The 16,535-nt window shown below is 44.5% G+C and overlaps 1 protein-coding gene across 1 annotated transcript in view; it reads left to right on the forward strand.

Moving 5' to 3' along the window:
* The window catches only part of SEL1L2 (SEL1L2 adaptor subunit of ERAD E3 ubiquitin ligase), a 99,601-nt gene that overhangs the window by 59,308 nt on the left and 23,758 nt on the right, over positions 1 to 16,535 (forward strand). Inside the window, exons 6-10 of the mRNA XM_054998757.1 lie at positions 5,810 to 5,863; positions 5,957 to 6,016; positions 6,104 to 6,185; positions 10,874 to 11,028; positions 13,916 to 13,972. Of these exons, the coding sequence (XP_054854732.1) occupies positions 5,810 to 5,863; positions 5,957 to 6,016; positions 6,104 to 6,185; positions 10,874 to 11,028; positions 13,916 to 13,972 (408 nt within the window). The remainder of the gene's footprint in view (positions 1 to 5,809; positions 5,864 to 5,956; positions 6,017 to 6,103; positions 6,186 to 10,873; positions 11,029 to 13,915; positions 13,973 to 16,535) is intronic.

The following is a 16,535-nucleotide window of genomic DNA, read 5'->3' on the forward strand; positions in this document are numbered from 1 at the left end:
CGACCTAGCCTCCACCATATGCCTGGCGGAACATCTCTGTCTTACAGGCCTGGCGGAAAGATAAATCCCGCCTGGCCCTGGTTTCCTCAGACAGAGAGTTCCACCAGGTCAGTGCCAGGACCGAAAAGGCCCTATCTCTGGTTGAGGCCAGGCGGGCCTCCCTTGGGCCAGGGACCACCAATAGTTGTTTATTTGTTGAATGAAGCATCCTCTGGGGTACATATGGGGAGAGGCGGTCCTGCAGATATGCTGGGCCCAGTCTGCATAGGGCTTTAAAGGTCAACACCAAAACCTTGAACCGGACCTGGTATTCAACTGGTAACCAGTGCAGCTGGTGTAGTATAGGTGGTATATGTTCCCTAATTGGGACCCTTGAATTACTCATGCAGCTGCATTTTGGACCAGCTGTAGCCTCCAGATCAGGCCCAGGGGAAGCCCTGCATAGAGCAAGTTGCAGTAGTCTAATCTACAGGTGACCATTGCTTGGATCACTGCAGTTAAGTCATGGGTTGATAGGTAGCGGACAAGCTGCCGGGCCTGTCTTAGATAGAAAAATGAAGACCAGGCAACCGCTGCAACCTGTGCCTCCATAGTCAGGGAGGCATCCAGGATCACCCCTAGGCTCCTAACTCTCGAAACCGGTGCAGGTAGCACTCCATCAAGAGCAGGGAGCCAGAGTCCCATGCCCATGGCCCCCAGACCCACATGCAGGACCTCAGTCTTGTGGGATTTAATTTCAGCCGACTCTGCTTCAACCATCCAGTCATGGTTGATAAGAAAGATGGCAGGGAAAGACCAATTTTGGATTTGAGGGAACTTAAGTTTATTTTTGTTCGTAAGTTTTGTATGACGACACTGCACGCGGTCATGGCAGTACTCACACCAGAGTGTTGGTTCGTCATTCTTGATCTCAAGGACGCATACTTTCACATCTCTATCTGTGAGACACATAGAAAGTACTTGAGGTTCACATATGATAAAAAAGTATATCAGTACCAAGTCTGGGCTTTCTACAGCCCTCGTGTATTTACAAAATACATGGCGGGATGCTGTGTGTATCCGTACTTGGATGACTGGTTAATTGTAGGCCAGTCTGAACAAGATGTTCAAAGGCAAGTCTCTTTAACACTTACACTTTGCTTGAGTTTGGGATTGTTTGTAAATCAAAAGAAGTCTAAATTGAGGCCCTCCAGAGAGGTCCAATTCATTGGGACGGTATTTAATAGTATATTGGATAAGGCCTGTCTTCCACCCAATAGAGTTCAAAAGATCAAAGGAATGATCAGAATGTTCCAGAGATGCGGATATCAGTCCACCAGGAGGGTACAGACATTGCTAGGGTTTATGGCTTCCACCACGGCTGTGGTGCCACTAGCTAGGATGAAAATGAGATGCTTACAGTTATGGTTTATCTCTGTTTTCCGCAGTGAAAGGGATTCACAGGAAAGAAACCTGAGTGTACCCATGGGTGATGTTAAATCATTACAATGGTGGATGATTGACGCTTACCTATTAGAAGGGGTTCAGTTTGGCCATAGATCCGCAGAATTGTCCATTACTACAGATGCATCCAACCTTGGCTGGGGAGCGCACTGTGGTGACCGTTACACCCATGGTACTTGGGGACCTGGTGAGGTAGATAACCACATTAATTTGTTAGAACTGAAAGCGATACGTTATGCCGTAATTTCATTTGCAGATGTGGTAGCAGGGGAATCTGTGCTGGTTCTCACAGATAACTCCACAACAATGTGTTACATCAACAAACAGGGAAACACAGCATTGAGGAGCCTGTGTTTAGAGGCCATAACTATTTAGAATTGGGCCATAAGACACTCTACCTGGCTGCAAGCAGTCCATATCCCTGGGGTGGACAACGTGATCCCAGACTGCCTCAGCAGAGTAGGAAGACTCACACAAATGCGCAACAAAAGACACTTATTTGGACACTTATTTTCCAAAGTTGGGGTTTGCCAGACGCGGATTTATTCGCGTCAGAGGGGAACTGAAAACAGAATTGTATTGCTCAAGACGGGGTCAAGGGTTGGGGTCTCTTGGAGACACTTTCCAAATGCGGTGGTCTGGAAGGTTCTATTACGTTTTCCCACCTATACCTCTACTGACCAGGGTGGCCAGCAAACTGCAGGCAGACAAGACACGAGCAATAGTCATAGCTCCATTTTGGCCAAGACAGTCATGGTTCCAAGGGCTGATGAAATCGAAGAGTCAGCTTCATCATTTACCTGCAAATCCAGATCTCCTGTTGTGGAATGGGATTCTTCAGCATGATGTCTAGAGACTCAACTTGACAGCCTGGTTGACAATACAGGAAGGTCGCTCTCTGATGCAGTGACTCACGTCCTACTTAATGCCAGACGTTTGTAAACCAGACAGTCGTACAGCCTGAAATGGAACAGGTTCAGAGTCTGGGTGGAACATAAGGGACTGGACCATATTGACTGTCCCTTAGGCAGAGTTTTAGAATTTTTGTTGGAACTAAAACACATGGGGTTGTCCAACTCCTCCGTTAAAGTTTATTTGGCAGCGATTTCTGCTTTCCATGCACCAGTAGACAATAAGACTGTTTTCTCTCACCAGACTTCTAAGTTTTTTCTGAAGGGTCTGAACAATTTATTTCCCCCTGCTAAGAAGGTAGTTCCCCAGTGGTCACTACAGCTAGTTCTAACAAAGTTGCTGAGTAAACCTTTCGAACCCTTAGTGACATGTCACTTGAGATTGTTATCCATGGAGGTAGCCCTTTTAGTGGCAGTCACGTCTGCAAGGAGCGAATTAGCTGCACTAAGCACTGACCCACCCTTCTTAAAGGTACACCCTGATAAGGTAGTATTGCAGATGAAATTGGAGTTTCTGCCTAAGGTCGTATCAAAATTCCATGCATCACAAGAAGTAGTCCTGCCTGTGTTTTTCAGGAAACAATCCAATGAGGCAGAAAGGGCCCTCCACACTTTGGACATTAGAAGGGCGATCCTTTTTCACCTTGACCGTACAAGGTCCTTTAGAATTGACTCACAACTCTTTGTATGTTTTGCTGGCCCTGGCAAAGGGAATAAAGCCAGTGCACAAACTATAGCACGATGGGTGGTGCAGGCGATTAGACTGTGTTATAAGAATGCTAATTTACCATGTCCCCTGGAGGTACATGCTCATTCCACCAGGTCACAGGTGTTGTCAGCAGCGCTGTTGGGAGGAGTGCCAGTGCCAGACACCTGCAGGGCAGCGACCTGGTCCTCAGCTGACATGTTTGTGAAGCACTATGCCTTGGATATCCTAGACAGGAGAGAGGCTGCGGTGGGGACAGCAGTACTACAGTCAATCTTTTCATGAAAGACGTCTTTCCTTCACCCAGGTAAATAGGTTGTTAATCACCCATGTGGGACTGCACAGGAAGACCGACGATGAAAAACAGTGTTGCACTTACCTGTAACTGTTGTTCATCGAGGTCTTCCGTGCAAGCACATGTGCCCTCCCCTCTTTCCCCACTAAGCCTCTGTTTAGGGGTAGTACGGTGGCGATAGAAGGACTGAGGGTATCTAGGGGCGCTCCGCCCTCCTAAGGGCCGTTTTGGCGGGAAAGCAGCCACACATGCGCAGTGGAGAGCGGGAGCACCCCAGTGGATTTTCAGCTAAAGTAACCTCTGAATTGGCAGGCCTGTGCATGCGCAGTCCCACGTGTGCCTGCACGGAAGACCTCAGTGAACAACAGTTACAGGTAAGCACAACACTGTTTTTATGTTGTCTTAATATAACCTGAAAATGTCCATATTATCATTCAAAAAAACCATGAACAATGTGACAACTTCAGAAAAACGATTTCTTTAAGGATGCTCAGCTCTTGCTTCCTTTCTATATTTTGTTTGTTCCCTTTCTTTATGTCCTGTCGTTATACTTCCAATTCGCCTTGGCCCAAACAAGGTCTACCTCACAGCCTGAAAACTACTTTTAACAAAATGGCACTGGAACGAGGCAATGCAATATTGTTACAGGAAAAATGTCTGTAGGACACTTTAAACTATAATCATCCTTTATTATGAAGTATATTTTAACATTTGGCAGCATATTTATTTATATGTTATTTATGGTCCACCTTTCTCGCTGAGACTCAAGGCGGATAGTGTTGTCAGTCAATACGATCAATGGCTGGGACGTTCAATAAATAATACATGAATGGAATGAATTGCAGAAATTTGAAAACAGGCATAATTCTTTTCCTGTGGTGGCCATCACAACTTTTCTGTAGTAGCCTTAAATATACAAATCCCAGCAAAATGATTTCTTCACAGCATACCACTTGGCTATCCACAAATCCCAGTAATAGCCTTACTTCACGTGGTTTGGTCACAGCTCATGAGCCACCAGTGCAGGATCCGTTTCAGCATGGCCCGAAGAGGGATAGCAGATGAATCTATTACATATTCATTTGATTTTTATCTTGCCCTTTCATCAAGAAGGACTCCCCCTCCTCCCATTTTATTATCACAACGATTCTCTGACATAGATTAGTGTCGGGCTCTGACTCCCACGGGACAGAGCCAGGGATTGGTGCGCCCCTGCCCCCCCCCCCGCTTCCTTTAGTGGCAGGTGCAGGCAAAGCCTTAGTCGTTGGAGGAGGGGGTTCTGTCTCACCATAGCCCACTCCCCCTTGTTCCACACGTCCCCTCTCATTTGGAGGTAGAGGTCTATCTCCTTGGCTACTCTGCTTCCTACCTTTTTAAGGAATTCCTGTGGGTGGAGCAGCCCTGAGCCCATTTAAAGCCCCGTGGAAAGGGGCACGGGCCTCGGCCTCGGCCTTCTCTTCCTGCACCCCTCCCTCCCAACTGCTATCTTAGAGAGCCTCTTCTCTAGTCCGAGCCAGCCTAAGCGTGGAGGGAATGCTGCCAACTTCCTCCATGGGATTGCTGGCGGGTGCAGCTTGGCAGTGGAGCTCTGCCTTTCTTCTTTGCTGTGTGAAGGGTGTGGCCAGCATGGGGAGTAGGTTTGCAAGCCTCCAGGCAGAGCCTGGAGATCTCCCGGAATTACGTCTATTTTCCAGACTACAGAGATTATTTCACTTGCAGAAAAAGGCTATTTTGGAGCACAGGCTCTATGGCACTATACACTCCTGAGGTCTTATCTCCCCCGCCCTCCCTTGGATCCATTCCCCAAATCTCCAGGAATTTCCCAACCTGTAGCTGGCAACCCTAATGCGGCGTGCCCCAGCCAAGCCTCCCTGCGCAATAGCCTGCCTGGTCCTTCCTTGCCTGGTCTCGGGCAGGGCTTCCACCAGGAGCTTGTTATAGTTGCTCCAGCCAACATTGGGGCCTTTTCTGCCTGCTTGAGGGCCTCCCCCAATCCAGATAACCTAGAGGCTGGGCCCTTGACCCCAGGCAGATGGAGATAATAAAGGCCACCTGGGAGGGAAGGTGGCATGGGATAGCCTCATCTCATCCGATCTTGGAGGCTAAGCAGGGCCAGTACTGGGATGGGCAACCACCAGGCAACAGCAAACCACCTCTGCTTCTCTCTTGCCTTGACATCCCCTTGCTGGGGTTGCCGTAAATTGATTGCAGTTTGATGGCACATGCAGACACACAAAGATCATCCAGCAAGGTCTGGCATATCAAGGCAAACTGCCGACCACCAGATTTCCCCGTGGTGTAGCAGGTACTGTCCTTTTCCACACCTTGCGTATATGCAGATGAATTGACCTGATAAAATCATCACAAATTAATATGAACACATCCTTGAAAACGACAGAGCCATCCAAAAGCAGAAGGAATAGGCTGAATGGTTGCTTTCATTTGATCCTACAGGCATTAGGATTCTTGTTCTCATACGGCCTAGGCGTGGAACATAATCAAGCAAAGGTAATGAAAACCTAAGCTAATTTTACCAAATTGTCATTGAGATGGCTCGTTCCTTGATCCATTCCCTAGCATGATATCCTTACTTTCCCCTAGGCACTTGTATACTACACTTTTGCAAGTATTGGAGGAGACCCGATCTCCCAGATTATCTTGGTTCGTAAAACACAATTTTGTCTATTTCCAGTTCTATATCCCTGTATTATCTAAATTTAAATCATCACGAGTATTTTTCCCCCCCAGGGTTATCGGTTCTGGCTAGGAATCAATGTTCCAATGAACTGCGAGGCAGCTCTTATCAACTACAGGAAAGTTGCACATTTCAGTAAGTGGTTACGTATTGGGCCTTGCCCTGAAATAGTTAAAGGTTAATATTTGTCCCACATTCAAACTATGCAAAAGCACTCGTCCCCAGGAACCTGACAGCATGTCGAGAAGTCCTGAAATCCAGTCACAAGTGCATAAAGAAGCAGTTCTCCCTTGCACAGGGTATTTTGAAAATCTGATGAGAAGAAGGGAATAAATTTTTGTCTTTGTGATCACAAGCAACTTACTTAAAAGTTAGTGGTAGTTGGACTTAAATGGTTCACTCTCACAGTGAGATGTCACAGTTTATATGTAAAATATAGGGGTTCTAGTGCCAGAAACAACATCTTAAACCTCTGAGAGGACCAAGAATCTTCCTTTATAGCACTGTTAATTGCAGGGACAAATGCTGTATTTGGATTTGGGAGAAAAGTTCCCCCACCTCAGTCTACTGCTGTTTGCACGCACCTATTCTTTTGGCACTAATATAAAGCTGCCGTCATATAGCAAATTCCCCTTCAGAACATAGGTTAGTTCAGCAGCACCATAAAGTCAATAATTCCTCCCGCTGCCTGAAGTTCGCTGAACGTGCAAGAGAGAATTGTCAGTTCAGGTTATGGGCTGTTTTGAAAGAGCGCTTTGGACTCAGACACTACAGACCAGCTTTCTGTCTCTGACCTTTTACTGAAGCCTGCCTTCCTGTTCGGCCCCCCCCCCTCCCACCAGCTCTTCCCCATTGTCCTCAAAATCTTCATTCCCTGCACCAGTCGTTGGAGTCAGATTCTGAGGCTGAAAAAGCAACCCATTCGTCTCCAAGAATTCTGGTTTTGAATTCTAAAAGTCTTTCTCCATGTAAGGACCTGCTAGTTGAATCTCAATAACTTCATTACAAGAGTCCAAGACTTCGTGAGTTAGATTTTTTGATGGTCCCCAGTTCAGCATCCCAAAACGTTCTTTGTTAGGAATAAAAACTGGTTCTCAATACCCAACATTTAAGCTCAGCTCCTTTCCCCCTTCCCAGTCCCCTCTTCTATCTACAGCAATACAGGAAGGAATTTAGAGACAATAGATACCTACTGGAATGCAAGGTTATGTATCTATGTATCTATGGCAACGGTTCTTTTCTTGGTAAAAGTTCAACATAGTTCCTCTGCCTGCTTGCAGAGAAGAAACAGTGTCTGCTAACAGGAAATGTTACACACAGGATTTTACACAGCATGCCAATGAATATCAAACCCCAGCACTAAGTCTGAAGCTCAGCAGGGGCTGACCATGAAGCTTGGCTTACGGCAGGGGCCGTGGCCCTGACACTCCACCTGAGAATCTGGCGGCTGCTTCGGGTACCGGGATTATACACCAGCCTCAAACACAATCAGATCCACTCTGTCGCCTTTCTTCTTTTGCCTGCTGTACTAGATTTGGCCAATTGGCCAAGGAATCTTGGACAAACCCTTTTTGCAACAGCACCAACATCAGTGGAGGTGGGGAATCTATAAAATCCAAGAAAAGGTTGCAATTTTATTATACCTGAAGGCAAACTCTGTAGCAGTGGAGGCAACACAGGGAAAGAGAGAGCCAATTCCACATGGCTGCAGTGGATAGGAAAAATGGGTTCACTGACTCCTTTGAATGCACAATCTGTATTTTGGGAGTAATTATGCTCAAGGTGGCCAATTAGCAGGCATTGCCAAATACCGGCATTTTCTTTGGGAAAAGCTTTCAGCAACAAGAACATGCATAGAAGACTTATTTAGCCTTCAAGGGGAAGGTCCTGTTATGTAGGAAATGTGGACAGCTCTTAGGAAAGGCTACAGAAGTTAAAATTCGCAGCCCAGTCTGTGGCATCTCTGCACCCACGATCAGGCCGGAGAAACTATGACAGTGGTTCCAGTCTGTGGAATCTTCCAAGAAACCTTGTTCCCCAGCCAGCTGGTCCCCGCCAAAGTCCTCATATTCATCCGGATCACAACCACCTTACCAGCCTAAGCCTTCTTTGGGGCCGTAGTGATGCTTTTGACTACTCATTCAACTTTTTTCCTTCATCTGTGCCTCTTCTCCCTCACCATTTCTCTGCCTGAGAAGGAATCCAAGCAGAGTGGCCTGCCCCGCACCTCCCCGCAAGTGTTTCTATCTATCCCATCTACCCCCATTCTGTGTCAGGAGATTGACTCCCTCCTGCCGAAAGATGTGACAGAACCCACGTCTTGCCCTCTGAGGGGCCTCTATTCTTGGTACTTTACCATCCTCCAGAAAAGATGTCAGTCTTTCCTCATCTTCAGTCTCAGGGGTGTCAACCTCTACGTCATGGTGACCCTACCACTGGTCCTGCCCCTTCCTACCCTAGCAGCCTGGTCCATCTCCATTGACCTGTTTTCATGGTTTATGAGCAAGCCCTTTGAACCAATTGCTACCTGTGATCTATGCTTGCTTACTTCCAGAGTGGCATTCCAAACAGCACCTTGTTTTGCCAGGATGGCATCTGAACTTTGTGCGTTGAGACCTGACCCTACTCACATCTGTTTCCATAAGGACAAGGTAGACTTACAATCAGATATCTCTTGTTTGACTAAGGCCATTTTCACATATCTGTAACCCTCTGTGAAATTGCACAAAACTCACAGAATGACAGGGTCTTCATGGTGCAATTTCCCATCTTGACTCCGTTCCGTGGCACGATGACATCAGAAATTGTGCCATGAAATGGGATCATGATGGGAAATTGCACCGTGAAGACGCCATCGTTCTGTGAGTTTTGCAGAATTTTGTGGAGGGGTATAGATATGTGAAAATGGCCTAAGGTGATGTCATATTTCCACCTTAACCAAGAACTAGTCCTTTCCATCTTCTTCCATTTTCCTTCATCAGGTGATAAGAAAGCCCTGAGTTCTGTGGATGTTATAACAACAACAACATTTGATTTATATACCGCCCTTCAGGACAACTTAACACCCACTCAGAGCAGTTTACAAAGCATGTTGTTATTATCCCCACAACAAAACACCCTGTGAGGTGGGTGGGGCTGAGAGAGCTCTGAGAAGCTGTGACTGACCCAGGGTCACCCAGCTGGCTTCAAGTGGAGGACTGGGGAATCAAACCCAGTTCTCCAGATTAGAGTCTGCGCTCTTAACCACTGCACCCAACTGCTGTAAGAAGGAGAGGTGGAGTCCTCTCCTTCCACTTGCCTACGGCGGCCACTTTCAGATCACATACCATTTTACACATCTTTTCCACACTGTGACACTGAGAGATCGCTGTCTTTTGGTGCTACACCTCTGAAGATGCCAGCCACAGCTGCTGGCGAAACGTCAGGAACTACAATGCCAAGACCACGGCAATACAGCCCGGAAAACCCCCAACAACCACCAACAACCACATACCATTTTGTTTATCTGCTGCCCTGATTCTAACCCTCATGAGTATTTTCCTCCAGGGCAGGGCTCATTTTGAGGGGGAATGAGCAGGAACGCAGTTTTGGCAGTTCCCCAAAGAGGTCACATGTCAGGTGGCCCCGCCCACCTGACTCTTGGCCATTTTGGGCCCGTTTCAGCCTGGATTGGGGCTGAAACGGCCCAGATCGGTCCTCTGACGGGTGGTGGATCACTCTGCCATGCAGCAGCGGCCTGATCCTCACCATTTTGGGCCCCTTTTGGGCCATTTTCAGCCCCTTTTGCCATTTTGGGCCCAATTTCGGACCTGAATGGCCAGGACTGGGTCCAAAACAGCCAGGATAGGTGATGTCAAGGGACGTGGCATATGCTAATGAGTTATGCTAATGAGTTCCTCCAGCTCTTTTTCGACGAAATGACCCCTGCTCCAGGGTTAACAGTACTGGCTCAGAATCAAGGAATTGAGAGGTAGCATGTATTCACAACAGTAAAGTTGCACATTTCAGATACTGATCTTTAAATATTGTACTTTGCCCTGGTTTAAAATGATTGAAGTACTCATATTAGCGTTTCCCCCATATTTCTTACTGGAAGGAGCACCTCATCCTCTATTGTCTGCCCCACCAGTTAAGACCCTCTTCTGAATGCTGTTCTGTGTGCCCCTGACTGCAGAGGCGAGGCAGGTGGTGACCAGAGACGGGGCTTTTTCAGTGGTGGCACTACACTTTTGGAATGCCCTCCTCCTTGGGCCTCTCCTGGCACCTACTTTATTTTAAGCACCAGGCCAAAACGTTCATTTTTCACTTGGCTTTTAACTAAGGGATTTTATCTCTTTTAGCTGTTTTATGTTCTGTTCCTGGCCTGAGGACTGTTTTAGCAATATCATTTTAGGCTCCTCAGTGTTTGTTTTATCCTGTTTTTAGGCTCTGGCTTGTTTTCTAACGGCTTCAGCTATTTCTATTGGCTAGTTTTTAATGGCAGTGTTTTAGTTGTAAGATGCCTTGAGCACGTCTCTTCAAGAGGCAGCCTACCAATTTTCCAAATAAGTAAATAAAGACAATATGCAAAGATTCTCACACCACATTAGTAAACATTATTATAAAACATTATTATTTAGGCACCAGTGTAGAGCTCCTGTCATCTAATAAATTCGCCTTCAAAACACAGGTTACTGCTCAGGGTTTTCCATTTAGATTCTACCAAGTCTACAGCCTTTGTAATATTTGGTGCAGTGACAAATCATTCTCTGCTCAGCAGAACAAGCTCTTTGTTATATACAACACTAGTTCCATTGATGTAGTTTGGTACTTTTTATTCATAGTTGCTAAACAATTAGAAGAAAATGAAGACATGCCAGTAGAAAAAGTGAGACTAATGGAAAGGCCTGAAAACCAGAGTTTTAATACCGAATTCTTGGACTGGGATGTATATCAGTACTACAGATTTTTGGCTGAAAGAGGAGACACCCAAATACAGGTAAGGTACATTGACTTCTATTTGCAATGACTGGATTATGTGTCTGACGAAGAGAGCTGTGGTTCTCGAAAGCTTATGCTACAATAAAGTTGGTTAGTCTTAAAAGTGCTACTGGACTCTTTACTATTTTGCAACTACAGACGAACATGGCTAACTCCTCTGGATTATGTGTAGAGGTGTATGTGTGCTGGGAAAGTAGGATAGATGTAAGGAGAGAAAGCATCTTGTGGGATGAAGTCAAAATACCCTTCAGTTGCTACTGGACACAAGAGTTTGAATGCGTATATCTTTATAAAAAAATTTTTTTATTAGGTGAGTACAGATTACAAATATAATTTTCAGTTAAAAACCTAAATATCACTTTTCCCCCACCCTTTCCCTCCCCTCTTTTTCATAGACTTCCAACAGCTTTCCAACCCATATCTTATTCTATATCTTACTTATCTATTCCCTCTATATATTATTATCTCCTATTTTGTTAATAAACTAAATGATATCCATTAAAATCAAATCTATTCAAAATTTAAACTAAACTATAATTAAAACTTCACTTTGAATGGTAAAGATCCCTATCCGTAGTAGTTTCCCCATTTAATAACTTACAAATTGCCATAATTTCCCCTTTACGTCCCACTTTTTCTCCAAATACTCCTTCAATCTCCCCCAGTCCTTGAAAAATTCTTCAGAGTTCTGGTCTCTCAGCCTTCTTGTCATTTTGCCCATTTCCGCCATGTACAGCAACTTTTGTATCCACTCTCCAATAGATGGTATTTCTTGCACTTTCCATTTCTGCGCATATAGAATTCTTGCCACTGTTGTCATATAAAATAACTATGTTCTGTATTGCGTAGGAACATCTTCCATATTTAAGTTCAGTAGCAGGAGTTCTGGGTACTTTATTATTGAAATCTGCAAAATCTCATTTATCGCTTCTAAAATATCTCCCCAGTACTGCCTAGCGACCTCACAAGTCCACCACATATGATACAATGATCCTTCATGACTTTTACATTTCCAACACTTATCAGACATCTTAGCATTTCCATAGGCTATTTTTTTGGTGTCAAATACCACCTATATATCATCTTGAAAACATTTTCCTTGATACTGGTACAAGTTGAAATCTTCAGTGTATTTTTCCACAAATATTCCCATGCCTCCATTGTTATGTCTCTTTGACAATTTATAGCCCACTTCACCATCTGGACTTTAACAGCTTCATCCTCTGTATACCACTTCAAGAGTATTTTATAAATTTTTGAAATTTTCTTCTTACTTTCTTGTAGTATAACTTCTTCCAATTCTGAATCTTTCCATTTAATTCCATCTTTTGAACGATCCGAGTTATATAAGTCCTTTATCTGCCTATATTGAAACCATCCATAGCAAAAAGCTAACTCTTCTTCTGTTTTAATTCTTGTCATATTTTGCTCCTGGATAAGAATCTTTTTATAGGACAGGCATTGATCTCTATTATAAATAGCTCTCGGGTCAATAGTTTAAATGGTACTACCCACGAGGGGATACCCTCACCCAAATAACTTTTGTATTTTTTCCAGATTGTGAAGAGACTTCTTCTGACATAATGGTGTAGAAACATAGAATCAGCTTTCAATTTATCATGCCACAAGTAGGCATGCCATCCAAACAGTTTTTTATAGCCTTCCAAAGTTAGTAGCTTACAGTTCTCCAATGACATCCAATCTTTAAGCCAAACCAAACAAACTGGTTTGAATGCGTATATCTGACTGCAGGGCCAGGATTTTCAACAGCCAAATCAACAAGCATACACGATGCTCTAGTAGAATGGAATCCCTGTCCAAATGTTTCTGGTAACAATACTGTATTAGTTGCTGGACTGTCCCTTCTTCTATATTTGAATGTTGTCAACTAACAATGTGTCCTGCTTATAAATATACATTAGGGTTCCCAACCTCCAGGTGGGGCCTGCAGAGCTCCTACAATCACAGCTGGTCTCCTAACGGCAGGGGTCAGTTCCCCTGGTTTCTTTGGAGAGTGGACCTTAAGGCATCACAGCCACGCTGGGCTCCCTCCTCCCCCTAAACTCTGCCCTCTCCAGGCTCCAACCCCAAATCTCCAGGAATTTCTCAAGCTGGTGTTGGCAACACTCAGGCACACAGTAATAATAGCAGTGAGGAGGATTTTCTTACGTGGGAAGCCTCTTCTCCCCCCCCCCATCAGATTTTAATTCACTGTTTACTTGCCAGTAAATCTGATACTAATTACATTCAGTTTTGCCCCCCAAGTCCCACGCGCTTCTCGGAGGCTCTCATTTTTTCCTTCTATTTGTAAAGCATTGTGTGTAGATTTACAGGGCGACTGTAAGCAGAGCTGACTTCAGTGGAAGTGTGTAACTCTCCTTAGGACCACGCTGTTGATCAGTTCAGTGTGCCTTCATCCCTTATTAAAGATAAAAAAGCAAATAAATGTTAAATAAGTTGCAAAACTGCTCCAAGGATGGGAAGAGAAATTTTGACAGCTCAGTCCCCAGAAAATAAGTATTATGCACAGCTGGCTCTGCAAACTGTCAGAACCTGTTTTTTTCCCAGCCCTTTGCCGGGATGGGGGGGGGAGGGTTAAGCACCTTCGGCTAGAACGGAGCACTTCCAGAGCAGCTCCAAATCTCACTTATTGGATGTTTGTGTACAGCCATACGCACATGTTACTCTTACTGGTGCCAACAGCATAATGTATTTGGTTTACACAAAATTCTTTAGCAAGGTTGTATTGTATTGTTTTGAAAATACATTTACCAAACACGTGATACTTTAAATATCTGATTCTCTGCCCATGAAGTAATTGTCCAGATCTTTTTTAACTTTTGATTAACAAAACCACAAAACACTCATTTTAAAATTACTTACAGGTATACCTTGGACAACTGCATCTTTTGGGAAGAAAAGGTCTTGAAAGAGATCATGCTGCAAGTATACTCAGATATATCTTGAAGATTCATGTTGTTGTTTTGCTTATTTCAGTAAGCTGTTTCTAAATAAATTTGCTAAAGGTCACAGGCGGGTGCTGCCAGGGGACACTGGGTGCATCTCCCTTTTTAGAATCTGCCCCTAGAGATGACCGAAATGGCTCTTTATATTCCTGTAAGTTGCAAAAGCAGTGGGGGGAAGGCTGGCACTCTCGAGTTACTTTGAAGGGAAAGGCTGGCAGTGTGTGCGTGCGTGGCGTATTTTCCTGCTTTCCCCTTTAGAACTTTCATCCACCAGATACCCAGATGGCTTTTTTGAATTTCTTCAGCAGCTAATTGGGGTCCCGTACAGCAGCTTTTGAAAAGCTTTATCTAAGAGTGAAATGGCGAGGCGCACACTGACACCATTCTGGAACACATCCTTAGCCTTGTTTATTTATTGACATTATTTAGAGTCTGCTTTTATCACTGAGACTCAAGTGGATTATTATTTAGTATAAGATATATGATCCACAGCTGGGACATTCAATGAAACAATGCAATAGTGTAAGGATAACAGAAATTTGAAAACAAGCAGAATTCTAATACAGAGCTAAAAATGATGCTGAAACAAAACATAAGTTGATTGATATCACATATTAAACAATGCAGAACTATCCAGTAGGAGCATACTGACAGCAACAGACAGTATACAGTAGTATAGCCTACAATCTCTATATACCAATGCATCTCTCTTAGCCGTTTCCTTACAGCATAGCTCTATTGTTTGTGTGAGAAAGTCCTTCTGAATAATTTCTAAATTATTCTGAATGCCCATATTTCTAAAGTAAATTAAAATCTATACTGAATAAAATACACTCATTTTTAAAATAGGCCCAGTTCTGAGAACCTCTGAAGAATTCCTAAAGTGAGGCAAATCTTCTTTTTGCAGAAACCCTGTTGATAGTTCAGGATCCCAAAAGCTACTCAAGATGAACCCAAAGTCTTGCACTCATCCAGTGGGATTTTTGCCATTTATCAGCAGTCTTCCATGCAATACCTTTGCCATGTGGCATGTGTAAATGGGCTGGGGGACAAGCGGATTTACTTTTCAAAAGAACTCAACGCCAAAGCGCCTATGAGCAGGCAGAGCTCATTGAGTCCTTCTTTTTATCCAAGCCGTGTTCTTTGACATGACACATCCAAATCTGAAAATGCAGGGAAACATTCTTGTTTGGATCCAGAGGCTAAAGTCTTTTCCACATGAGGCTTTTTCATCAGTTTTCACCCCATACTGCATCGATTTCCCCCCCAGAGTTCTGCACTCACAGTCGAAATACCCTGATTCAGAGCCAAGCTACAAGTGACGAATTACACTTGCCTGGCGAGTGAACAGACTCACGTGTATTCCTCCCTGTTCACTTGCCATTCACTTGCTCTCCACTTCATCAAGCGGAGCGTAAGTGAATGGCAAGTGAACAGGGAGGAATACACGTGAGTCTGTTCACTCGCCAGGCAAGTGTAATTCGTCACTTGTAGCTTGGCTCCTAGTCTCCAAATTGTTTCCCGGACTTTTTTGCATTCTGCACAGAGAAAGGCTGCATCTGCCAAAGAATCGATCTTCCCCTGGCTTTTCTGGAGCTTTTCTCCCCATGCATATCCCCCAATGCCTTTTATTTTTTCCAGTGAAGTCAAACTGCAGCTTTTTTGAAGTGCAGAATGCTTTCTTCGGTGTGATGCCTGTTCCTGGCTCTGCCTTTTGCCCTCCCCTTTATCCCCCTGTGAATAGCAACCAATCCACCCCCCCCCCGGCATGTTTAATTAACCCCCACCTCAGCAATGTTGTAACACTGGTACCTTAACAAAAATCCAACCCCTCCTGCCAACACAAAAACTGTACAGCAGTACAGCCAACACAAAAACTGCCGAGAGCCCTGAATCCAGCTTGATGTTTTAAAGTTTCTCTCTGTGTTTCCTGTAGTTTTTAGTCCATTCTTTTTTGGCATTAAATGTTTTTTTTAACAATGTTGCAACATTGGTGCCCTAAAAAAGCCCCCCCCCCCCCCAAAAGCAAGTTTTTTCAGCTGATCAACTAATGAAATTGATGTTTCTTCAGCCAATTAACAGATAAAACAGAAAGCCTACAGCAGAAATGGGGCATTTTTCTAGGGCAGAAAAAAATAAACAGACGGCACTTTGGTTCAACTCCCTCAAGTGCGGAATTACAGACGGTCAAAGTGGATCCGATCCTAGCAGATCCACTAGCGGATCCGATCCTCACTGGTTAAATATTCAGGGAAATGTGCAGGTGAAAACATCTACATTTTCCATTTCTGGAAGGAAGTTCCATCACTGGGCAGACCTTTTCTGCCTTCCCTCCTCCCATTGCAGCCCACTGATATTTCCAAAATGCTGCTTCTCGGGGACAAGGGAGTCCTAGGAATGGATGGTGTGAAGGGCATATTGAGGTCTGCAGCAAGAAGGGGAAATTGGCAGAAGTTACAACATCCCTTCCATTAGTGGGAAATTGAGTCAGGATCCAACCCAGAGCACCTGTTTTTATGTCCAGAACAATACTGATAGA

The sequence above is a fragment of the Eublepharis macularius genome, chromosome 1, assembly GCF_028583425.1.
Source record: "Eublepharis macularius isolate TG4126 chromosome 1, MPM_Emac_v1.0, whole genome shotgun sequence".
NCBI lineage: Eukaryota > Metazoa > Chordata > Lepidosauria > Squamata > Eublepharidae > Eublepharis > Eublepharis macularius.